General features: G+C 47.9%; 1 protein-coding gene across 4 annotated transcripts in view; it reads right to left on the bottom strand.

Moving 5' to 3' along the window:
* Positions 1 to 25,911, bottom strand: part of NGEF (neuronal guanine nucleotide exchange factor) — a 127,078-nt gene that overhangs the window by 37,110 nt on the left and 64,057 nt on the right. For 3 of the 4 annotated variants that reach the window (XR_015161494.1, XM_086394206.1, XM_086394205.1), the window contains 2 exons: positions 10,258 to 10,400; positions 4,244 to 4,542 (listed from right to left, as the gene is read on the bottom strand). Coding sequence is in view for 3 of the 4 variants with exons in the window: in XM_086394206.1 (XP_086250332.1) it covers positions 4,244 to 4,542; positions 10,258 to 10,400 (442 nt within the window). In the remaining variant the exon portion in view is untranslated. Of the gene's footprint in view, positions 1 to 4,243; positions 4,543 to 10,257; positions 10,401 to 11,101; positions 11,370 to 25,911 lie in introns of those variants that run through there. The other variant, XM_086394207.1, reaches the window with a different exon arrangement.

Here is a 25,911-nt window from a genome sequence, read left to right as displayed (position 1 = left end):
TATGACCTAAGTCAAATCCCTTATGATTATACAGTGGAAGTGACAAATCAATTCAAGGGATTAGATCTGATAGACAGAGTTCCTGAAGAACTATGGACAGAGGTTTGTAACACTGTATAGGAGGCAGTGACTAAAACAATCCCAAAGGAAAAAAATTGAAGAAGGCAAAGTGGTTGTCTGAGGAGGCCATACAAATAGCTTAGGAAAGAAGAGAAGTGAAAGGCAAAGGAGAAAGGGAAAGATATACCCAACTGAAAGCAGAGTTCCAGAGAATAGCAAGGAAAAATAAGAAAGCCTTCTTAATTGAACAATATAAAGAAATAAAGGAAAACAATAGAATGGGAAGGACTAGCGATCTCTTCAAGAAAATTGAAGACAGCAAGGGAACATTTCATGCAAAGATGGGCACAATACAGGGCAGAAATGGTATGGACTAACAGAAGCAGAAGAGATTAAGAAGAGGTGACAAGAATACACAGAAGAACTGTATAGAAAAGGTCTTAATGACTTGGCTAACCATGATGGTGTGGTCGCTCACCTAGAGCCAGACATCCTGGAGTGTGAAGTTAAGTGGGCCTTAGGAAGCATTACTAAAAACAAAGCTAGTGGAGGTGATGGAATTCCAGCTGAGGTATTTCAAATCCTAAAAGATGATGCTATTAAAGTGCTGCATTCAATATGCCAGCAAATTTGGAAAACTTACCAAAATTTGGCCACAGGACTGGAAGAGGTCAGTTTTCATTCCAGAAAGGCAATGCCAAAGAATGGTCAAACTGCTGTACAATTGCACTCATCTTACATGATAGCAAAGTAATGCTCAAAATCCTTCAAGCTAGGCTCCAACAGTACAAGAACTAAGAACTTCCAGATGTACTAGCTGAATTTAGAAAAGACAGAGGAATCAGAGATCAAATTGCCAACATTTGCTGGATCATACAAAAATCAAGAGAATTCCAGAAAAACTTCTGCTTCACTGACTACCTAAAGCCTTTGACTCTGTGGATTGCAACAAAATGAGGAAAATTCTTAAGGAGATGGGACTAACATACCATCTTACCTGTCTCCTGAGAAACCTGTATGCAGGTCAAGAAGCAACAGTTAGAATCTGACATGGAACAACAGACTAGTTCACAATTGGGAAAGGAGTATGTCCAGGCTATATATCGTCACCCCGCTTATTTAGCTTATATGCAGAGCACATCATGTGAAATGTGGAGCTGAATGAATCATAAGCTAGAATCAAGATTGCCAGGAGAAATAACAACCTCAGATATACAGAAGACACAACCATTATGGCATAAAGCAAAGAGGAACTAAAGGCTTCTTGATGAAGATGAAAGAGGAGAGTGAAAAAGTTGGCTTTAAACTCAACATTCAAAAAACAAAGATCATGGCATCCATTCCTATCACTTCATGGCAAATAGATGGGGAAAAAGTGGAAACAGTGGCAGATTTTATTTTCTTGGGCTCCAAAATTACTGTGGACAGTGACTGCAGGCATGGAATTGAAACATGCTTGCTGCTTGCAAGAAAAGCTATGACAAACCTAGACAGCGTGTTAAAAAGCAGAGCTATCACTTTGCTATCCAAAGTCCATACAGAACCAAAGCTGTGGTTTTCCAGTAGTCATGTATGGATGTGAGAGTTGGAACATAAAGAAGGCTGAAAAGAAAGAAAGCGAAGTCGCTCAGTCGTGGCTCTTTGCGACTCCATGACTGTAGCCTACCAGGTTCCTCAGTCCAAGGAATTTTCCAGGCAAGAGTACTGGAGTGGGTTGCCATTTCCTTCTCCAGGGGATCTTCCTGACCCAGGGATCGAACCCGGGTCTCCCACATTGCAGGCAGACGCTTTACTGTCTAAGCCACCAGAGGGGTCAAAGAAGGCTGAATGCTGAAGAAATGATGCTTTCGAATTGGGCTGTATAAGACTCTTGAGAGTCCCTTGAACAGCAGGCAAATCAAACCAGTCAATCCTAAAGGGAATTTCCCAACCCTGAACATACACTGGAAAGACTGATGCTGAAGCTGAAGCTCCAATACTCTGGCCACCTGATGCGAAGAGCCGACTAATTGGAATCGACCCCGATGCTGGGAAAGGTTGAAGGCAAAAGGAGAAGGGAGTGGCAGAGGATGATGAGATGGTTAGATAGCGTCACAGACTCAATGGACATGAATATGAGCAAACTATGGGAGATGGTGAAGGACAAGGAAGCCTGGCGTTCTGTAGTCCACGGGGTCACGAAGAGTCAGAAACAGCTTAGCGATGAACAACTACTGGGGTCATTATTTCATGATGTGTGGAAGTCAAATCATACACCTTACACTTGTACAGTGAAGTGTGTCGATTACATCTCAAATAAAACTGGAAGGAAAAAAGGGTGAGTGATGGTGGCTCTGTCTACAGTGGTGGAGCCCCTGGGTCTCTCAGGTAGGAGGGATGGCCACCTGCAGGGGGCTTCTCCCTGGGTTCTAGAACCTTCCACATGGTTGCTTTGGGTGGCAAAGCCTGCTGGGATTTCCTCAGTCCAGCTCCACCTGCCTCGTGGAGATCTCCTGACCATGCATCTTCGCTTCTGGTGGGGCACGTGGTTCTTTATGTCGTCTCACCAGTATCCTGTGAGAAGCTGGGAGGAGTCCCATAGGATGACTAGACACTACTAACATCAGTTTCATTAAAAAAAAAATAAAACTCCTGTGGCCTTGCTTACAAATGCTCATGAATCACAAGTGGTGTCAGACGCTAAAACCATCTCTCCTGAGTCTGCTGGGCAGGACGCAGTGAACCCTGGGTGGTGCTTCAAAAATCGAGCGTCATCAAGGCTTCTCAAGGAACAAAGGCATCATACCACCCGAGCCTGTGTCTGACGAACCTGGTCGGGGGCTGGTCTCAGCCTTGGCCATTACGTGTGTGCACAGTTTGCAGTTGTGCCTTTTAAATAAATGAGAAGAACGAACGTTTCTACAGAATCTCGCACTGGCGAGCCAAGAGCTAAAGACAGTCAGGACTGCGACTAGGAACAAGCTCAAGGGCAGGCTTGAAGGAGCATGTGAGTGGGGAGACTGGGGAAACGGGCGTGAGAGGATAAAGATGACTGAGCTGGATTGAACAGGGACTTCCCTGGCAGTCCAGTGGTTAAGACTTTGCCTTCTAATGCAAAGGGTGCGGGTTCGACCCCTGGTGGAGCAGCTAAGAACCCACAGGCCTCATGGCCAAAAACCCAAAACATTAAACGGAAGCAGCATTGTAGGAAATTCATTAAAGACTTTAAAAACAGCCCACATTAAAAAAATCTTAAAAGAACTGATCCAACTCTCTGTATATAAACCTATATATATATATATATGACTATATATATATATATATATCCAACACCTACATTTCCTAGCTTCTCACTTCTATTACTGTTCGTGTTTTATGGATTATTTCTCCCTGTTAGCCACAAACTATTAAGTGACTCTGTGATCCTGCCTCAGCCTACCTCACAGGCAAAGTCTGCCTGAACCATCGGATGAAGGCGCAAGAAGAGACACAAGTCCTAGATTTCCATACCATTTCAGGAGGGGTGGATATGCTGAGGGCTTTCAGAGCCCCACTCACCCAAGGTTCAGGCGAAAATTCGAAATAAAGACGTGCAAGTGAAAAGTAAAGCACAGATGAATAGAGCCAGTTCACGGTCACATGAATTCAGCACCACCGACTGTGCTCACACGTGCCATGGAGATTCTCCACAATAACAAGCAAGGGTTTAGAGAATGCAATCTTCCTGTCTACAGAAACAACAACATGGAGAACACTCAACACCGGGGCTGAGCTATCCTAGGAGCTAACTAGGTAGTTTTTGTTGCCTGTGCTTCCCCAGTGGCGCCAGTGGTAAAGAACCTGCCTGCCCATGCAGGAGACTTAAGAGACGTGGGTTCGATCCCTGGGAGAGGAAGATCCCCTGCAGGAGGAAACGGCAACCCACTCTAGCATTCTTGCCTGGAGAGCCCCATGGACAGAGGAGCCCGGCGGGTTCCTCTGGGGACCATCCATCGGGTCGCACAGAGTTGGACACGACTGAAGTGACGTGGCACGCACCCACGCATGTGAAATAATGTGAATTTTCCTGCATGTCGGGGATAGAGGTACCCTGCCAGTAACTCCTCTGGCGAACCAGCCTCACCCCAGAGAGGAAGCCTCACCCACGCTGGTTAAAACACCCGTTCGTTCTGACCGGAAGCTCTCACCCCGGGCAGCCTGTTACCTCTTGCAGCCTGATCTCCTCCGGCTGGAGGATGTCCAGCACCCCGCTGCTCTGAATCTCCGGGAGATCCTGCCAGAGGTTGAATCTCGAGTGGGGGTTGCTGAGCAGGCAGATCTGGGGCAGGGCCTTCCTCTCGGGTGGGCTTGCTGGCTCCTCCTCCTCCTCCCCTTCATCTTCCTCCGGAGCCTCCTCGCTGGATGGGCACCGGTCAGCAGCGCCTTGTATTTCTGCATCCTGTTGCCTCCTGGTCTCAATCTCTTGGAGAGTTGATTTATCTCGGTATTCCTGATACAGGAGCCCTGAAATCAAATCAAACCGTTTTGAAGACACGATAGAGATTTCAGATACGGAGCTTTCCGAATCGCTAAGTCACAGCTTTTGACTCCTGAAAGTGAAAGAGTTAAAGTGTCCGTCGCTCAGTCCTGTCTGACTCTTTGTGACCCCATGGACTGTAGCCCGCCAGGCTCCTCTGTCCATGGGATCCTCCAGGCAAGAACACTGGAGTGGGTTGCCAGTCCCTTCTCCAGGGGATCTTTCTGACCCAAGGATCGAACCCAGGTCTCCTGCATGGCAGGCAGATACTTTACCATCTGAGCCACCAGGGATCAAGGGCAAATAAATGCTTTGCCTATGAAAACACAAAGAAAGCCAGACCCCTACAGGTCTCAGGGAAGGGCCACTGAACGAACTGCCACTGTCTTCATTTCTTGGGAAGGATCTGCACACATAAGTTTATTTTTTCTTTCTAACAAGGAATAAAGAAATCACTGAATAGAATCAAAATCCAGTCGCACAAATAAATGCTTTTCACATCCATAACCAGCAAACAACAAGGATCTAGAACTTGTCATGTTAATAACCAACGTGTACAGAGTCAATGGAAATGGCCTGATTATGTTTCAGCATCCCAGCAGGATGCTTCTCAAAGCCTTAAATGCTTCAGTATTAAAACTCAAGTCTATTCATCGGTGAAATGGGAGTCGTAAATTCTCATTTTGAAGGAAAAAAAAAAAACAACAATATTCCACCAACCTTATGATTCAAAAGGGAAACATTCCTTTTTTTTTTTCTTTCGTACTTTTAGATTTACTTCCCTGATCTGAAATAAGTGCCTTCTGAGTCTCCAAGGAGATTTAGGGGTACAGAGGAGTCAGTAAAAATGCAGCACCTCCACGGGGAAAAATTCCTTTTCGGATGTCCTGGCCACAGGGCGAGGGATGGTCTCCCCACAGAGGAGCAGCAGAAAGTTTCAGGGGCAAGAAGGCTCCCGGCCCAGGGAGAGGGGAGGCGGGGCTGCCCTGCTGGCAATGAGGCTGGGAAGAGAAGAGGGTTACCCAAGGGTTTTATCTATCCTGTGGGCAAAAGGCAAGCCCCAGGGAGGGGAAGCCCCCTTAGGCAAGCAGCTCTGGTCTACATCGTAGGAGGCCCTCGGACGGGAAGAAAGAAGCCATGCCCATTCTCCAGGGGAGCCGTGATGCAGGCCCGCACACCGTGGTGGGGGAAGGATGGGGCCGTGTGCCTGATTCAGGGATAGTTACAAGGTGTAAGATGGGGCCTGGTGATTGGTTGGTGCTGGGCAATGAGTGATATTCGGGTGACTAGTTGGCAGGGGAGGTCTGGTGGCCCTGTTCAGGAGATGGGGAACGTGGGAGGAGGGTCTGACTGGGGATAGCGTGGTGGAGAGATGCAGGTCCACCTGATGGCCAAGCAGGTGGAGAGAACCGGTAGGCAGCTGGACTGGTCTGGAGCCTGGGAGAGCAGCTGGCGCCCTTGATATTCCTATCTATAAAAACAAAGATGGGGACCTCCCTGGTGGTCCAGTGGCTATGACTCTGCGCTCTCAATCGGGGCCCAGGTTCAATTCCTGGTCAGGGAACTAGATCCCACGTGCTGCAACAAATATCAAAGATCCTGTGTGCCACAGCTAAGACATGGCACAAACTTCCCCCACCCCCCCAAAAAAGATGATTTTCCTGGGAAAGTTCTAACAGGGATAAGTTAGAATAATACTTAGAATATTAGAATATTAATTATTTTAATTAAGTAGAATATTCTAATAATTATTCTTAATACTTTTTTAAGCTGGATAAGTGTACTACTTGTAAAGCACTTTCTCATGCAATGCAATATAAATATTACCTATTATTCCTTCTTTAATTGCTAAGTACATCTAACCTGAAGAAAAAAGGAAAGGAAAAACAGACCCTCTTCTAAATCCTGAAAAATGGCTGGATAAATTATACTCATAGTTTATAAATAATAGGAACCCAATAAATTATGTGTGGGTTAAATTACTTGGCTTCTTATGCTCCATAATGCTAAATTATACATCCTTTATGATTAGTATAGCTTTACTTAAAAAAAATTATGTGATTTTACATTAGAATCTAGCAGATTACAACAAGGAGTTAATTTGACAAAGGAATGAAAAAGAAAATCTAAATCTATGCTAAATGCAACGCAGATTGAACTGTAATGGTAGAGGTTTAAAGTCACTACACAAACGGTTCAGTGATGAGCATAAGACATAACTATTGTTGGCAACATTGTATCAATTAATCTTCTGTGATTTCAATACTATTTTTATGGAGGTTTAAAAGAAAAGACTCTGATGCTGGGAGAGATTGGGGGCAGAAGGAGAAGGGGATGACAGAGGATGAGATGGCTGGATGGCATCACCGACTCGATGGACGTGAGTCTGAGTGAACTCCGGGAGGGGTGATGGACAGGGAGGCTTGGCGTGCTGCGATTCATGGGGTCGCAAAGAGCAACTGAGCGACTGAACTGAACTGAAAGAAACCAGGGGAACTTCCCTGGTGGTCCGGTGGTTAAGAATTTGCCTGCCAATACAGAGGACATGGGTTTGATCCCCGGACAAGCTGCTTTTATTTATTTATTGGTTTTTATATGTGGCTGCTTGAGAATGTGAGGCATGGAGCTATGGCAGCCATCTGGTGACATGAAGCCCAAATGCTAAGAATGGAGGAGAGAAAGCAGCTAGGTGATTGTTTGACTTGAACCAACTCTAGAACTTTCTTCCTCATTCCTAGACCCATTAAAACAGAATACTTTCATTCTTTCATGTCATTTTCTTTTAAGCTGGATATTCTAGTACACTCAGCCAAAGACTCCCAATACAAGTAATTTTTAGCATTTTCTTAAAACTTTATACTTCTTTCTGAAGCCTTCAGCACTTGAATTTAAATACCAGTTTTCCTGGAGTTACTGTGATTACAAAGGATTATCTGACACACTGTGTAACCATTTTTTTTGGGTAATGTGTTTATTTTTATTGGCCTTAAAATTCAGATTACAACAGAAACAAAGTAGATGTAACTGAAGAACTAGATGAGCTGATCAAAGTTTTGTATCTGAGATATACTGCTGATGCATCATGTTTTTCAATTTTGTACATTCGTTAAGCAAAGTTAACTTTACCTGTAAAAGCCTGCACCTGGACTTATATCCAAGCAGAATCAGAAGGCTCAGTGCTCACCTCTCCTAATTAAAATGATCTGCATCGGGCCGGCCATGCTGCCTGCAGGAGGAGGATAAGCAAGGCTCCCGGAGTCCTTCAAAATCTTTCTTTTTGAAGAGAATCTTTTCTTTTTTTTTTCTTTGAATTCTTCAGATAGAAACTTCCAAAGGGCAGGGAATTTTAATTTTTAGTGAGGACCTCCTAGGCCCCAAGCATTTGCTAGGTGCCAGAGGAAGGCAATGGCACCCCACTCCAGTTCTCTTGCCTAGAAAATCCCATGGACGAGGAGCCTGGTAGGCTGCAGTCCATGGGGTCACTAAGAGTCGGACACGACTGAGCGACTTCACTTTCACTTTTCACTTTCATGCACTGGAGAAGGAAATGGCAACCCACTCCAGTGTTCTTGCCTGGAGAATCCCAGGGACGGGGGAGCCCGGGGGGCTGCCGTCTCTGGGGTCGCACAGAGTCGGACATGACTGAAGCGACCTAGCAGCAGCAGCAGAGACAACCACAGGACACACACGCACGTGTGCACATGCAAACACACACACGCACAATCACAGGGCCTCGGGGTCTATGATCTTCAGGGCCACCAGCAATGACAACTGTATACCACGCCACACACAGTCCTGGCATCATTCTGTCCTGGCCTGAGTGGGAGCCACCTCAGTCCAACACAGTGGTGCATAATTGCCCAGCGTCTTCCCACTTTCCTCCCCTTTTAACTCTGCGTCTTTAGGAACATGTTGTCCTCTCCTGGCAAAGAATCCCCTTCATTCACTGAGCTAAGTGGGAGCAGCTGGCCTCTTGTAGGAATCTGCTTGGCATAGGCCTCAAGTCGAGGACGAAGGATGTGAGAAGGAGGCAGCCTTGGCCCTGCGTGTTCAGCACATCTGTTGAGCACCTACCCAGGATCCAGCCCAGAAGCCGGAAACACATATTCACCATGACACCAGCCCATGGTGGGAGAAACGCCTGAGGATGTCAGTCTCCACTGTTCACCACAGCAGGAAACCCAGGGCCAGGAGGAGCGCAGTACCCCAGTTCAGGGTTTCCAACTCCCAGCCTTGAGCTGATGCCACTGGCTCTCCAGGAAGGAGGTCTCCGCACGCCCACGCTGCAGAAGGGAGCCTCTCTCTCCGTGATTCGAGGCACGGATCTCCCCACCCCCACCCCGATTTCCTTCCTAGTTCTGACGTTGATCCTAGCCAGAGATATCCCTTTCTAGAGGGTGGGAGTCAAGGCTCCCAGCGTATGCTGAGGCCGCAGTGGCCCTCCTGGCTATAAAGGGCAACGTGACCAAGGTGGGACAAAAGGATTTTCGTGGGTGCCTGTCCTCAGAACAGTGCCTCTCCATTTGCCCCAGCAAACAAAGGGAAAAGCCACCACCACCCAGCCCCACATGCAGGGGGCTGGGAACAAAATCCCTGGAGTCTGGTGAGGCTTAACTGTAGTGCTCCACCCTCAGCTTTGCAGGGGCTCGGCTCCTCCCAGGGTTCAGTCCAGAAAAACCCCAGCCAGGGGAGGAGGGAACTTGCCTGAAAAGTCTCCTAAACGCTGGTGTCCCAGGGCAAAGGAAGCCCCCTTCTACCAGAGACATTTTGTGTCTGCCCAAGTGTTTGGCATGAGGGACAATGATGATCAATTTAGGGAAGGACATTTTCAAGTCAAAATTTTAATTCCAATGAATAAACTCTCCTCTGACAACACCAAAGAGCAGAAAAGATCTCAAGGCCATCCCGTTCCCCACGTTACCCACTCACGGCCCCCTCTGGTGAGGACAATGAGAACTAGTTCGACGTCATCGACAGTTCTTGACTTTTAAATGAAAGTGGTTGGGTTCTTGGGACGCCACGCCTTCTCCACCATCTGCTTTCACAGAGTCTCAGCTGCAGCTGTGTGGCAGCTGGACAGGCAGGCTGTGCCCCAGACTTCCAGCCACACTCTGGACAGGCAGGTGGAACCAGGCTTCTCTCCCTAACCTGTGGAGTGAGGGTGGGGGCCTCTGAGGCTTCTCTCTACTGTACCTCTCCTCCCGGGAGCAAAGTTGGTCACTGCTTCTCCTTCCAGAATGGCTCCAGTCAGCCTGACTGTCTGCAGAGACCCGCGCCCGCACCCCCGCCCCCTGCAGACTCCTCTCTCTTTCCAGGTCTACCCCAGGCCCCTGGGATGGCCAGGGTGGCTCACCGAGCCCTCCCTCCTGCATGGCCCAGAAGCACTTCACCCCTGGACGTGCTGGCAGAAGAGATAAGAGGACAGAGAGCCCTCCTCGCCCAGGAAAGAGCTGGGCAAGTACACCTGTCCAAGGGAGCAGGAAAGAAACACATTTGCTCAAGCCCAATTATACAGCTTACTAGTAACATGCGGCAGTTTTGCCTATGGAACCATTAGAGCCAAATACGTTAATAACCTTCCTCGTCAGGTGCGTTTTGCCCAGGTGAAATGCAACTGCATTCCAGGAGCAGGAGAACCCGGAGCCCACCAGGAGCTCCCCGTTTCCCCCCAGTGACGCCGCGCCACCGCCAGAGACACCCACCTATTTGTTCAATGAGGTTTCTCCAGGAGTCGGCGGGAATAGGGTGGATCATCTGCAAGGCCTCGGTGAGCGTGGTGGGGCTGTCTGCGAGGGCCGGGAACTCCTCGGGCGTGGCCCCATTTCCTGGGGTGGAGGACGACTCGCTGTAGGAGGGGCAGGGCGTGTTATTTTTAAGCAGCGACCCACCTCGGCCAGCCCGCGAGAGGCGTCCGCACGGGCGGCCCTGGCCAGCTGGACTCTGCCCGGGTTGTCCAGGCCGAGCGGCCGCAGCCGCCGCCGCCCCTCCCGGCCGAGCGCGCTCCACAGGCCCTTTTTGTCACCACACCAGGGCGCGACCGGGTGATTCATTCCCACCCCAGCCCGCCCAGACCTTCGTGTTTTCGGAGCTCGCGGGCAGGCGTCGGAAACTTGGCGCGCCCTGCCCGCTCCGCGGCGCCGCGCGGCCGCTCCGACGGGTCCCGCGGCCAGGAGCCCTGCGCGCACTGCGCACCCCGCGCCGCGCGCGGTCACACGGCCCCCTGTGCCCTCCGGGTAGCGACCGCCCCAGGGCCACGCGGCGCGGAGTCTGGGAGCCCAACGAGGCGCGTGCGCCCAGGGCGCCCGGGAGAGGGCGCGGGAGGCGGCCAGGACGGGGACCAGGGTGTCCGGCTGGGGTGCACCCCCGACCCCAGGCGGCGTGCCGGCACGACTAGGGACCGCGGGGGGCAGTGAGGGGCGGCGGGGTCCGCGGGGAGGGGTGCGGGGGACAGGCCGTTCGGGTAGGCGTCCCTGGCCGGAGACGCGAGTTGGGGCCACAGACGCGCAGCGGCGGCGCTCGGGGGTCGGCAAGGCCGCTCGTCCTCACCTGCCGGGCAGGTGTCCCGCCGCTGAGTCGCGCGCGTCGCTCTCCGAGGTGGAGCTGTCGTGGTCCACGGCGCAGGCGGCGTTGAAGGCTGCGGCCAGCAGCTCCATGAGGGCCGGCAGCCAGGCCGGCTCTGGGGCCGGGTCGGGAGCCGCGCTGGGGGCCCCGAGCCGGGCCGGGGGCGACGAACGGGCTCCGGAGCGGGGTCACCGCGCGCTCGGCTCGAGCCGGAGCTGCCGCCGCCGCCGCCGCCGCCGCCGCCGAGCGCTCCAGCAGGCGGGCGGGCGGGCGCGCGCCTGGAGGCTCCCGGGGTTGCCACGGCAACGGGGGAGGCGGGAGGGGCGCGCGCGGCGGGGGCGAGGCCGGGCGGCAGCCGGGCGGGGGAGCCCGGACCTGTCGCGACCCGGGCCCACAGGGAGCCGACTGCGGCCCGGGACCTTCCCGCCGGATCCGCGCCTCCCTCCTCGGCCGCGGGCCTTGCCCCACCAGAGGAGACTTGGAGGGCAGGATGGGTGGGGGCCGGCGCGCTGCGGTCTTGGTCTTCTCGGCCCTTTCTCGACATCTAGCCAGACCTCGCCAGATAGCGGGGCGAGCTTGGAAGGTAGGGGCGAGGTGACCCTCTGCCCGGTTGGCCCTCGAACCCCCGCCTTGCCCACGCCGCACATCCTCTGTGGTCCTTCACAGGGACTGGCCAGGAGACCCCTGTCTCTGCTGCCCTGGGTCCAGCCCCGAGAGGGACCCTCGAGGGCGTCTGCTGCTGACCAGACTATGGAGAGGGGGCCAGCGCGGAGACTTCTCACGGAGGAGTCTGGCTGCCCCCAGGTACCCCGAGGCCTTGGCGGCCCGGGATGGGTACAGGGTAGCGAGAGGAGGAGAAGCAAAGTGTCTTCAATCCTCCACTCAGTTCCCCTGCCCACTCACACTGACTTTTGGAAGGGCTTCCTGGGTGGCTCAGTGGTAAAGAAAACTGCCCACCAAGCAAGAGATGTGGGTTCGATCCCTGGCTATGGAAGATCCCCTGGAGGAGGAAATGGCAACCCATTCCAGTATTCTTGCCTGGAAAATCCCATGGACAGAGGAGCCTGGCGGGCTACAGTCCATGGGGTCGCAAAGAGTCAGCCACGACTTAGCAACTAAACAACAACAGCCTCTGTGTTAGCTAGTTTAACTGGCTTAGGGATACAGAGAGCAAACATGGGGAACCAGTGGAGGGGAGTGCGAGCGGTCGGGTGTGAAGCAGAAATCTAGAGGGAACACTCCAAAACCCGACTCCAAGTCCAGCAAGACAAGTGGCTGCAGTCCCCGGAGCCCTTTTCTGCGCGCAGCCCGTGCCTCTCGTCGCTCCCCTGGGCAGTGTGGATGCCCGACAGCCGTCTCTGTGAGCCAAGACCAACCCAACTCTCCGGAGGGTACGTGGGGGTAGGGCAGTGCAGTGCAGACCAAAGTGGGAAATCTCCGCACCTTCCCCTGCACGGTCCTCCCACGGGGCATTTGTTTAAATTAACAAAGTCCCCGATGCAAATACTCCTGGTGGGAGGTGTTCATCGACTAGTTAGCCGTTTGGTATTAATTGGAGAAGGCAATGGCACCCCACTCCAGGACTCTTACCTGGAAAATCCCATGGACGGAGGAGCCTGGAAGGCTGCAGTCCATGGGGTTGCTGAGGGTCGGACACGACTGAGCGACTTCACTTTCACTTTTACTTTCATGCATTGGAGAAGGAAATGGCAACCCACTCCAGTGTTCTTGCCTGGAGAACCCCGGGGACGGGGGAGCCTGGTGGGCTGCCATCTATGGGGTCGAACAGAGTTGGACACGACTGAAGTGACTTAGCAGCAGTAGCAGCAGCAGCAAGCCAGCTGCCTAGAGCTCACAGCAAAGGTGAGAAAGCATTTTAGGGAGGGGCCTTCTTGCCTCAGTTCAGTTCAGTTCAGTTCCGTCACTCAGTCATGTCCCACTCTTTGTGACCCCAAGGACTGCAGCATGCTAGGCTTCCCTGTCCCTCACCAACTCCCAGAATCTATTCAAGCTCATGTCCATTGAGTCACTGATGCCATCCAACCAGCTCATCCTCTGTCGTCCCCTTCTCCTGCCTTCAATCTTTCCCAGCATCAAGGTCTTTTCAAATGAGTCAGTTCTTCTTGCCTGGAGGGAACTAACTCCCCTACACAGACTACATCGGGTGCCCCTGGCGATCGGGCACATTCCACTCAACAATAGGTGTTCAGGCTGACACAAACCAGTTCCTATAGCTGCCCTGTAGCCCCATTCCCCTGGGAAGGGCCAGAAAGGACAGGTCTGGTCTCTTCTTGCCCTTAAGGCCCCAGGATATTTGCATGACAACCATCTGGTCATTTCTCTTTCCAGCCCAAGCCCCTCCCGTCCTTGACTCATTCTGAGTACCTCCAGACAGCCCTCTCTCGAGCTCTGCACTTTCATCCATCAACTGGCCATCTCCACCAGAAGTCTGCTAAATACTCCACCAATGCACACATTCCCCCTGCCAGATGCCTCCCCAGCCAACCAGGAGACCAGGCAGAACCCAGAGCCAGCCTTGAGTGCTCTTGTACGGCATGTCACCCCCCTGGTCAGTGCCTCACTGAGTCCCCTGAATCCCTAAAGGCTTTCAAAGCAGTCCCCTCTTTGGTACTTGGACACCCCCCCCGCCACACCTGCTCTGTTCAGGCTTCCCTTGTGGCTCAGCTGGTAAAGAATCTACCTGCAGTGCGGGAGACCTGGGTTCCATTTCTGGGTTGGGAAGATCCCCTGGAGAAGGAAAAGGCTACCCACTCCAGTATTCTGGCCTGGAGAATTCCATGGACTGTATAGTCCACGGGGTCGCAAAGAGGCAGACACAAATGAGTCACTTTCACTTTCACTCTTTCTGTCCAGCCTTCTCTCTGTCCCCCTTTTAACCTATGGGTCTGCTTTTGTCTCTTCTCTGCTTAACAAGCCTCTGTTGGGGTCCCAGTCCCTGTGGGTGAAGGCCACCTCCTGGCTCTGTAACAGGCTCTTTGCCAGGTATGCCACTCCTGGCCATCTTCCTCTGCTAGGACTCTGCCCACTCCACCCCCTAAGTCCTCACCCTTCCTGGTTGAGGCTCCCTAGGGCATCACCCCTGGGCCTTGAGCTCCGTGTACCCGGCGGCACCGCCTGGCACTCTATTCGAGGTGAATGGGGCTGTCCCTACACTGAGACATGCAGTGGTCTCCCTGGCGTCCTGGTGTCTTTCTCGGGGTCCCAGGAGGTGCAGTGGGTGGGCAGTCACTGGGACCTGCTGCTTTGCGAAGTTTCAACGCCCCTGAAACTTGGTATAAAACTAAACGGAAGCTGGGAACACAGTGCTGCACCGAGGAGGAAAGATGCTTTATTTTAAAATCAGAAAACATTCAAGTGAAATTATGTATATTAAGATGAGTATAATAAAACCTTCCAATTGAAAAATAAGCTAAAAATATCCTTCTAATTATAAAATCAGTTTAGAAAGTCACTGAGTTCTGAAGGCATATCACCTGAAGCTACATTCCATTCCCCATGTTCTATTTTCTATCACACGTGGTGCTTACTGGGCAGGCTAGTATTAAAACCTCTATTTAACTGACATTTTGTTCTGAATCATTCACAGAATAAAGTGCCGGTAAGTATTTCACGTATTTATGCTCCATTAATCCGCAGTTGTTACCCTGTAAACGTTTGTGAAAGAATTAATGATATGTTTCTTAAAAAATTTTTTTAATTTTTATGTATTTTATCTAAAGATTATTTCTTACTTTGGGTTATAAAAGAAGTGGATTCTTTTTATGTAGCAACCTTAGCCTTCAGGAGTTCTCATTTAAATGTTTACAAACATAACATTTTATGTTTATGAAATGTTAACTTTATTCTGAGGGAGAATTGTTGGAAGTAGAAGGAAGCTTAGAAATGATCTGGTCCAGTTCTTATTTAGAAAAAGAAGAAGCAGCACCAGAGGGTTGAAATGACAAGCCCAAGATCCCAAAGCTGGCTAATGGTTGATTTTGGAAGTCTGTGCTAGTGAGTCAAGACTGAATTGTGTGGGATAAGGAACTGCAAATTTCTGTTTTCTTATTCTAAGTATTTTTAGGGGGACTTCCTTGGTGGTCCAGTGGTTGAGAATCCGCCCTCAGTGCAGGGGACTCCAGTTTGATCCCTTGTTGGGGAACTTGTTGCGATCCCACATGCCTCCGGGCAACTAAACCTGCGTGACACAACTAGAGAGCCTGTGCGTGGGAAGGAAAGACCCCACGCAGTCAAGTGAAAGAATGAATCAGTAAATACTTTTCAAAACTGTAGGGTCATATGATATACCACCAGATTACTAAATGTTAAAATGCATCTGTATGCTTAAATCTAATAGGAAAGTGACTCTGTAGTGAGAAGACAATCCTCAAATATACACTTAAAATCTTCTAGAAACAGGTACTTGCTAACTCTTAATTAACTATATATTTTAAATCTATAAACACAATTTATTTTTGTCACTCTTAAGACTTTTTCAGTTGCCTTGAAAATCAACACATTTAAACCAGAGAGGCAGTGCCAGCATCAATCCACAGAAGCTAAGTAGACCTCCCAAATTAGGACAATTAGGAAAAGGACAAGACATAGTTTCTCTCACTGCAGCTCCAAGAGAAGCCATTCAGTTCAGTCCAGTTGCTCAGTCGTGTCTGACTCTTTGCAACCCCTTGGACTGCAGCATGCCAGGCTTCCCTGTCCATCACTAACTCCCGGAGCTTGCTCAAACTCATGTCCAATGAGTCGGTGAGATAAGAAGGTTTACTCCCAAGAAGACTCTTCTGAAAGTAGATTGTTCTGTTGCATAGTTGGAACTATTTTACTGGTGATGTGGAGGTGGAGATTTTCCCTTGCTTTTTACCGTGGGGCTCATTTGTAAATGTGGGATCGTCACATGTTATAGAAATGTTTCAAACACAATCACTTTATCCCTGTTTATTAATCTTACCTAAAGAGAGGTATGGCCTTTTCCTTGGGCTCCTGGGAGGAGACCTAGCTAAGCCCCTGGAATTGGCTTGAGTGTCTTTGCTTACCCCGGGGCTGGGGCCACATCAGATAAGGTGGAGGCTTCGGGCCCTGTGACAACAGCTCAGCCTCCAGAGGGGCTGAAGATGGTGGCCAGCCACCTGGGTACCAGTCAGTTCTAGCTGACGGAGCCCCAGTAAAAACCCTGGGCGCCCAGGCTCAGAGGAGCTTCCTGGCGGGCGGTATTGTCACATACTGCTCCCCGGGGATGTTGGCTCTGTCTGCAGTTTCATAGGGACAAGACAACTGAAAGTTCCGAGTGGAACTTTTCCGGATGCTGTCCTGTGCATCTCTACCCTTGTCTGATTTAAAACTGTAGCTTTTCACTGTAATAAACCATAACCGTAAGTAATAGCTCTGAGTCCTTCTCATGAATTTTGGAACTGACGGAGGTCCTGCGGGCTGTCCCCAACGTTGCAAACCTTGAATCCAGCCCAGAGTACGGTGACTACGTTCCTCTTACAGCCTTCAGTTTTCTTCATCTCTTTTTCTCTCCCGCAGTCTGCCCCATACACAGCTGGCGGGTTGGTTTTCCTCAAACACATGTGTTTCCACCCATCTGCTGTCTTCAGTGAGCCCCCACCCCAGTACCTTGCTGGTACTTCCTTGCTAACAGAGTTAAGGTGCAGCCTGGAGTGGGGCTGCCGCTGAATGAGAGGAGATATTCACGATACCTATGACAAAGTTCTCCAAAATCAGCAAGGAAAAAGCAAGCAGAAATACTCAAATATTGGCAAGAGAAATGAACAGTCAGTTCTGCAAAGAAGACATCCCAAAGGCCAAAAGGGTGGGAAACAGTCTTTTTACCCTCATTACTAGTCAAAAAAGCATATAAAAGTCACAATGAGAAATCATGGCATCCATTCTGACCCAGGGAGCTGGGTCACCCCTGAGAGCAACCACGGCTCTGTCTTTGCTCTGCTTGCTCTGCCCCGTTATTACCCACTTTCGTGGTTCCTCTTCCCAGTGACCTGAGGTGTGGGGATGGGGCAGCTCTGAAGATATCATTTATCTCTGCATCTCCAGCATCCTGCCCATCCAGGAGGCCTCGGGAAACAGTCAGTGAATCAAAAAATATGGGGAAGTTGATAGGTGTTCTGTTGCCATCGTTCTTCTGCAGTTATTGAGTATAGCTAATATTAGCATGCCCTTGGTATTATATCTTGCCCTTCTTTGGTTAATGAAGATATTTCTTTAACTGACCTCTTTGGGAACTAGCAGGCTTTTGGGGTTTGATGCCTCAAGTGTTGAGGCTGTAACTGACCTGCTGTGGCAAATCAAAAAACCTATGAAAACTGGATTCACTGTTTTGGTGAAGTGAGGAGCGTTTTGTTTTTGTTCTTTTTTGACATGGTTGCTAGGGTGGACGATTGTTATAGTTTTGCTTAAATAGGGAAAAACCTAGAGGGGTAAAGAGATGCATGCAAATATTTGTCTGGTTTAGGGAGATATGTGAGATGTGAGTGTTGGACAGGTTTTAGTGATCACGGGAAGCAGCCATTGTGGTCTTAGGGCTTAGCTGCCGAAGATTTGACATTGCTCTGTTGAATACATCTTTGGAATCAAAAATAGGCAGCCAAGCTTTGCTCCACTTCCAGGCACGAGAGGGGTCTGGTGAAATGTCAGAATTTCCAAAGCACTTTGATGGTTCACGTGTCCCTAGTACCGTCCTTCAAAGGCTGAGACAAATAGTGGCCATATAGTCAATTATGAGATGCAGACAATTGTATGGCCTTGATGGAAATGTATTTCTCAAAACAGGCTCCCCAAAATAACTCATGGGTAAAACACTATAATGCTCTGTCTTTATCTGAAACTGTGGAACGTGAGAGAGGGCCTGGAATATGGGTCTGTTTGGAACATTACTAACCAAGGAGCCAGAAACACATGGGGTCTGAGGATTTTGATTGTGGGTGATGTCATATACTTTGACCAATAGGAGCATTTTGAAATAAGAGGGACCTAAGGGAAAATGTGGTTATTTCCAAAATATGTTGAGGATGAAATTTGGAGAAAATGAGATTGTGAGTTGCCTCTGTACACATCAGTTACATGTTAGACTGTGGCCATTAGGGTTTATACACTCTTAGTTGGAACTCAAACTGTGAAAGCATTAATACCCTACTTCCTTCCATTTAAACATTTAATCATTTTAAATCACTTTACAAATAATATAGTTAGATCTAATTTAGTTCTATATTAATTAGACCATTTTGTAAACTATAGTATGCTATACACATAGAAAATGATACTATTATTATTATTTGGAAGTCTGCACTTATTGTAATGGAGAATGCATTGCCTTAACTATTAACCAAATGTAGTAAAATTATTTAAGGTATGACACCAGAAAGAAAAAGATGTCCATTCATAAATAAAATAGGCTTGAAGGAAAAGCATGTATTAATAGTTGACAAAATTAATAACTAGATGTTATTCATACATTGTTCCTTGAAAATTGCAAATAATTGAATTTTAGAGAAATGCTTTCCTTAGCAAGAAGTAGAGCAAAAACTTCTTATTTCCTACTGAAACAAACCACCTTGGCCTTAACATCCACTAGAAAGAATGTTCTATGTTGAGTCACCAGGACTAAACGTTCAAGGATTTAGAATCCCATAAAAAGACCAAGAGTTCTTTGGTAGAGACTGGGTCACTTTACAAGAGCTATTACAGGCTTGGATGAGGTGTCCTACCAGACAGGGTGACTGCTTCCAGGCCCTGACTGCCCATCACCATGTTGACAAAAATGCCTTTCATCCCAGGAATTCAAAGCTTTTGACTCCTGTTGGAAGTATCTATTTGAAGGCTCTGAAACATTCAGAAAACTAAGATCATGGCATCTGGTCCCATCACTTCATGGGAAATAGATGGGGAAACAGTGGAAACAGTGTCAGACTTTATTTTTCTGGGCTCTAAAATCACTGCAGATGGTGATTGCAGCCATGAAATTAAAAGACGCTTACTCCTTGGAAGGAAAGTTATGACCAACCTAGATAGCATATTCAAAAGCAGAGACATTATTTTGCCAACAAAGGTCCATCTAGTCAAGGCTATGGTTTTTCCAGTAGTCATGCATGGATGTGAGAGTTGGACTGTGAAGAAGGCTGAGCGCCGAAGAATTGATGCTTTTGAACTGTGGTGTTGGAGAAGACTCTTGAGAGTCCCTTGGACTGCAAGGAGATCCAACCAGTCCATTCTAAAGATCAGTCCTGGGTGTTCTTTGGAAGGACTGATGCTAAAGCTGAAACTCCAGTACTTTGGCCACCTCACTCGAAGAGTTGACTCATTGGAAAAGACTGATGCTGGGAGGGATTGGGGGCAGGAGGAGAAGGGGACAACACAGGATGAGATGGCTGGATGGCATCACCGACTTGATGCACATGAGTTTGAGTCAACTCCGGGAGTTGGTGATGGACAGGGAGGCCTGGTGTGCTGCGATTCATGGGGTCTCAAAGAGTCAGACACGACTGAGCGACTGAACTGAACTGAACTGAAATAAGGGAACTGGTGAGCACAGTATGCAATAAAAAAAAGAAATGTTATAATAAAGACAAAGCACGATATTTCAAAATCATATCAGATACACAGAAGTCAAAGAATTAAAAAACCGATCAGCCAGTGTTAGCCAAACCTTGTGAATTCTTGTTTGCTTCTGGAGGTGGGTGTGTGAGTTGATGCAGCCTTTCTAGAGGGCATTCATTTCATAAATCTGCAAATGTTCATACTCTTTGGCAAAGAGATTGTACTTCTAGGAATGTATCATAATGAATTGTAGGAATCCATGTGAAAAGTTAGCAATAAGAATGTTTATTATGGTGTTATTTATCATAATGGAATAGTTGGAGTAGCCTAACTGTCCAATAATAGGAGATTGACCATTTAAACTTTGACATCTCTGTATACAGTGTGATATTTAAAATGGATAATCAACAAGGACCGACTGTACAGCACAGGGAACCCCGGCCATTGTTGGGTGGCTGCCTGGATGGGAGGGGAGCCTGGGAGAGAATGGATACATACATATGTATGGCTGAGGCCCTTCGCTGTTCACCTGACACTATCTCAACATTGTTAATTGGCTATATTCCCATATAAAATAAAAAATTAAAAATAAATTATGACATGTCTCTAAAATAAAATATCATTAAAATGATATTTTTTTTTGCTGGAGCAGAGAACATACTTTTATTTATCCATTAAAAAAATATTCATTTATCTGGCTGCACCGTGTCTTAGCTGTGGCAGGCGAGATCTTCACTGTAGCACACACTGCAGTGCGCTTTAGCTGTTCCTTGGCAGGTGGGATCTTAGTTCCCCAGCCAGGGATCAAACCTGTGTCCCCTGCGTGCAAGGTGGATTCTTAACCACTGGACCACCAGAGAAGTCCCTAAGATGATTTTTGAAAAATCTGGAAAGATGCCCATGATATACCGACTAGAAAAGTAGATTCCCAAACTGGATGGTAGTACAATCTTATTTTGTTTATAGAGTTAGACTTCATAGACTTTTAAACACACATATATGTTTGAAAAGGACTGGAAGAATATTTCATAGTACCAGTAGTTGATTGGTCAGATTCTGAGGGAATTTTGATCTTTTAACTCATATGTGTTTAAAAAAATTTTTTTTGCAATAAATGTGTCACTTATGTAATAAGGGGAAAAAATGACTTGAAAACATCAATCCCTTAGTGTGCATACACTTAGAACATGAGTTTAAAGTGTTCATATGACCATAGGGAGTCCTGATGAAGTTGAAAAGGGGAGCTGAGTACAGTTCATTAGGGTACATTCTCTAGATTTACTTGGGGGAAAAACAACTCAATTCATTACATAAACCTATCTTTTAAAAAGCTCTTCAGTTTCCAAAGACTCACGAATTCAAGTTTTACAGTAGATTACTTCCTGGCATCTCTAAAATTAAAGCACTTACCTGATATTCTGATCTGCTGGGTTGTATAAATAGTCTTTTTCCCCCAGAAATCCCCCGTTACCTTCCACAAACCCACGTATACACTCCAAACCAGAATGCTGCTTTATTTTTTTCACTGAAGTCCTGGTCTCATTAAAGCAGTCATCAAAGGAATGACTGCCTCCAGTAAAAGGCAGTTCTCCTAACATCATGGCACCCCACTCCAGTACTCTTGCCTGGAAAATCCCATGGACAGAGGAGCGTGGTAGGCTGCAGTCCATGGGGTCACTAAGAGTCGGACACGACTGAGTGACTTCACTTTCAATTTTCACTTTCTACTTTCATGCATTGGAGAAGGAAATGGCAACCCACTCCAGTGCTCTTGCCTGGAGAATCCCAGGGACAGGGGAGCCTGGTGGGTTCCCATCTATGGGATCACACAGAGTCGGACATGACTGAAGGGACTTAGCAGTAGCAGCAGCAGCTCCTAACATCACAAGCCTTTCCCTGCCCTCCTGCATGGCTGTATCCCAAGTGCGCTGGCTTAAACCCCACCTCCTCCATGAAGCCCACCCTGCATCCCATCCCATGGCTAAGGATCTCCTGTAGCACTTCACCAGGGCTGCTCTTGAGGTGTGATCATTTTCTTGGAGAATGAGTTCTCTGTCCTCTTGGACTGTTCACGGAGACAGGACTCAGCCTGACTAATGCTTCCCTCCCCCCCAACTATGTCGGCAGAGACCTTGTCCATCCTGGACATTCAAGACATCATCGCCGAATGGAGGTGAAGTGGAGGAGGCTTGAAAGCACAGGCGTTCTTTTGGTCTCTTCCCAGTGTTTCTCAGTAAATTACAGTCAGAGAAATGTTCACAAACCCTTTCCTCAAACCTCCTCTCCTTGCTACTCCCTAAGCAAGTGAGTGTACTGGTAGCTGAAATACCATCATTTCCTGGGGGAAACAGCAGCTTGCCAGCAGAGAAGTGAAATTTCATTCTTGTTTCTTTACCTATTTGTTGTTCACCCCTCCCCTGAGCTGACCAGTTGATGCTTCTTTTCCTAATTTTAAACCCATGTCTCATTTTTTCCACACAGTGAAGATTGCATGCTAAATTATTGCTATTTCTAATGTGTTGCTCAGCCCTTGGAGTAGCTTTTATTTGTCACAGAGTCAGCGGGATCTCAAGGCTTGTTTCTTTGTTAGGCTCAGGGTAAGATGGTCCTTATTTGTCTCTCTTTTCTTCCTAACAATGAGGGTCTTTTGTAGGGAGTCTCAGAGGAAGGTCTTAAGCTCAGCATTCTTGCATTTGAAATTAGCATTTGTTCTTTAAAAAGAAGGAGACTCTAACCTGTCATCAGTTGAGTGTTTTCTGTAAGAAGTGATGGATTTTTACCAGGAGAGAGGAAAGCCTCGTTGACACTGTGAGTCAGAGAAATGACACAACAGAACTGGAAAATTCCTTCCTGTTGAGAGCACGTGAGCATACACAGTGTCCCTTCCTAACCCAAGGTCTCCGCTTCCTTCACAGGCTGTTAATCTCCATTGACTGTGTGTGTCTTAAAGACGGAGTGCACTAAAATTTCTGTTGTGACCAACCTGAAAATCTTCAGGGGAAACAGGCGCTTGTGCATTGCTGATGGGAGAGCAAAACTGTCCCAGCTCATATGGAAGGGAACTTGCCCGTAACTAACGGAACCACACAAGTTCAATGGACCAAGTGTGTGCGTCTGTGCTCAGTTGCTTCAGTCGTGTCTGACCCTTTGCCACCCCATGAACTGTAGCCCACCAGGTTCCTCTGTCCATGGGATTTTCCTGGCAAGAATACTGGAGTGGATTGCCATGCGCAACTCCAGGGGATCTTCCTGATCCACGAATCAAAACCACATCTCCTGTGTCTCTTGCATTGAAGGCAGATTTTTTTTTTTTAACTGTTGAGCCACCAGGGAAGGAGAAGGCAATGGCACCCCACTCCAGTACTCTTGCCTGGAAAATCCCATGGATGGAGGAGCCAGGTGGGCTGCAGTCCATGGAGTTGCTAAGAGTTGGACACGACTGAGCGACTTCACTTTCACTTTTCACTTTCATGCAATGGAAAAGGAAATGGCAACCCACTCCAGTGTTCTTGCCTGGAGAATCCCAGGGAAGGGGGAGCCTGGTGGGCTGCTGTCTATGGGGTCGCTAAGAGTCGGACATGACTGAAGCGACTTGGCGGCGGCGGCAGCAGCACCAGGGAAGCCCTAGACTGTTTGTGTCCCCCTACAGACCCATCCAAAGAAGATGGAGAAGCTGTATACAGTCAGCAAAAACAAGACCTGGAGCCAACTGTGGCTCAGATCATCAGCTTCTCATAGTAAAATTCAGGCTTAAAGAAAGTGGGGAAAACAACTAGGCCAGCCAGGCATGACTTGAATCAAATCCCCCATGAATATGCAGTGGAGGTAATGAATAGATTCAGGGAATTAGATCTAGTTAACAGTGTGCCTGAAGAACTATGGATGGAGGTCTGCAATATTGTACAGGAGGCAGCGAACAAAACCATTCCAAAGAAAAGGAAAAGCAAGAAGGCAAAGTGGCTATCTAAGGAGGCCTTACAAATAGCTGAAGAAAGAAGAGAAGCAAAAAGTAGGGAGAAAGGACACAGTATATCCAACTAAACACAGATTTCCAAAGAACAGCATGGAGAGACAAGAAGGCCTTCTTCAATGAACAGTGCATAAAACTAGAAGAAAATAAAAGAAGGGGAAAATCTAGAGATCTCTTCAGGAAAATCGGAAATATCACGGGAGCATTTGGCCCAAAGATGGGCACGATAAAGGACATAAATGGTAGAGAAACTAGTAGACACTAAAGAGATCAAGAAGAGATGGAAAAAATACATGAAAGAACTGTACAGAAAAGATCCAAATGAACTGGGTTACTACGATGACGTGGTCAACCACCCAGAGCCAGACATTCTGGAGAGCAAAGTCAAGTGGGGACTAGGAAGCACTGCTGTTAATAAAACTAGTGGATGCGAAGGAATTCAGTAGAACTATTCGAAACCCTAAAGAATGATGCCATCAAGGTGTTGCATTCAATATGTCAGCAAATCTGGAAGACCCAGCAGTGGCCACAGGACTGGAAAAGGTTAATCCTCGTCCCAATTCCCAAGAAGGGTAGTACTAAAGACTGTGCTAACTGTCGGACAATTGCATTCATCTCCCATGCTAGTAAGGTCATGCTTAAAATCTTGCAAGCTAGGCTTCAGCATTATGTGAACCAAGAAAGTCCAGATGTCCAAGCTGGGTTTAGAAAAGGAAGAGGAGCCAGAGATCAAATTGCCAACATGCACTGAATCATAGAGGAAGCTAGGAAAGTCCAGAAAAGTATCAACCTCTGTTTCATTGACTGTGCCAAAGCCTTTGACTGTGTGGGTAATAATAAACTGTGGAAAGTTATTAAAGAGGTGGGAATACCAGATCATCTTACCTGTCTCCTGAGAAACCTGTATGCAGGTTAAGAAGCAACAGTTAGATCCCTGTATGGAACACCTGATTGGTTCAAGATTGAGAAAGGAGGGGCTGTCTGCTGTCACTCTGATTGTTTAACCTATACCCTGATCACAGCATAAGAAATGCCAGGCTGAATGAGTTTGAAGCTGGAATCAAGACAGGCGGGATAAACATCAACAGCATCAGATATACAGATGATACCATGCTAATGGCAGAAAGTGAAAAGGAACTAAAGAGCCTCTTGATGAGGGTGAAGGAGGAGAGTGAAAGAACCGGCTTAAAACTAAATATCAAAAAAACTAAGATCATGGCATCCAGCCCCATTACTTCACGGCAAATAAGAGGGGAAAAGGTGGAAGTCATAACAGATTTCCTCTTCTTGGGCTGTAAAATCACTGTGGATGATGACTGCAGCCATGAGATCAGAAGACGTTTGCTTCTTGGCAGGAAATCTGTGACAAACCTAGACAGTGCGTTGAAACGCAGAGACGTTACTCTGCTGACAAAGGTCCATATAGTCAAGGATATGGTCTTCCCAGTGGTCATTTACAGTTGTAAGAGCTGGATCATAAAGAAGGCAGAGCACTGAAGAATTGATGCCTTTGAACTGTGGTGCTGGAGAAGACTCTTGAGAGCCTTCTTGGAGATGCTGTTGATGTATCTCCTTGGAGAGCAAGGAGATCAAACCAGTCAATCTTAAGGGAAATCAACCCTAAATACTCGTTGAAAGGACTGATGCTAAAGCTGAAACTCCAATATTTTGGTCATCTGACGCAAACAGCTGACTTATGGAAAAGTTCCTGATGCTGGGAAAGATTGAGGGCAGAAGGAAAAGAGGGCATCAGAGGATGAGATGGTTGGATGGCATCACCGATGCAATGCACATGAACTCAGGCAAACTTCAGGAGATGGTGAGGGACAGGGAGGCTTGGCGTACTGTAGTCCATGGGGCTGCAGAGTTGGACACAACTGGGCGACTGAACAACAACAACAAATTCATACGCTGAAATCCTAACCCCCAAAGTGATGGAGGTGGGGCTTTTGGAGGATGATTAGGTCATGAGGGTGGGGTCCTCATCAATGAGATTAGTGCCCTTATAAAAGAGACCCTAGAGAGATCTCTTGTCTTGGTCTTGGCTTTCCCAGCCTCAAGAACTGTGAGAAATAAATGTTTGCAGCTTACAAACCACCCATTCTATGATGTTTTGTTAGAAGGGCCTGGCCGGATTAAAACAACAGGCATTATCTTTTTGACCCAGCAATTCCATTTCTCAGAATGATGCTAAAGACATGTCCTGAAATATGAAACAAAATATGCACAAGGTCATTCTCCATGGCATTATTTTGATAGT

Source organism: Bos grunniens, chromosome 3, assembly GCF_055505025.1.
Source record: "Bos grunniens cultivar Pamir isolate PY7600 chromosome 3, Bosgru_T2T1.0, whole genome shotgun sequence".
NCBI classification, from domain to species: domain Eukaryota; kingdom Metazoa; phylum Chordata; class Mammalia; order Artiodactyla; family Bovidae; genus Bos; species Bos grunniens.
Note: the sequence above shows the minus strand (reverse complement) of the source record. Positions and strands in the feature narration are given on the sequence as shown.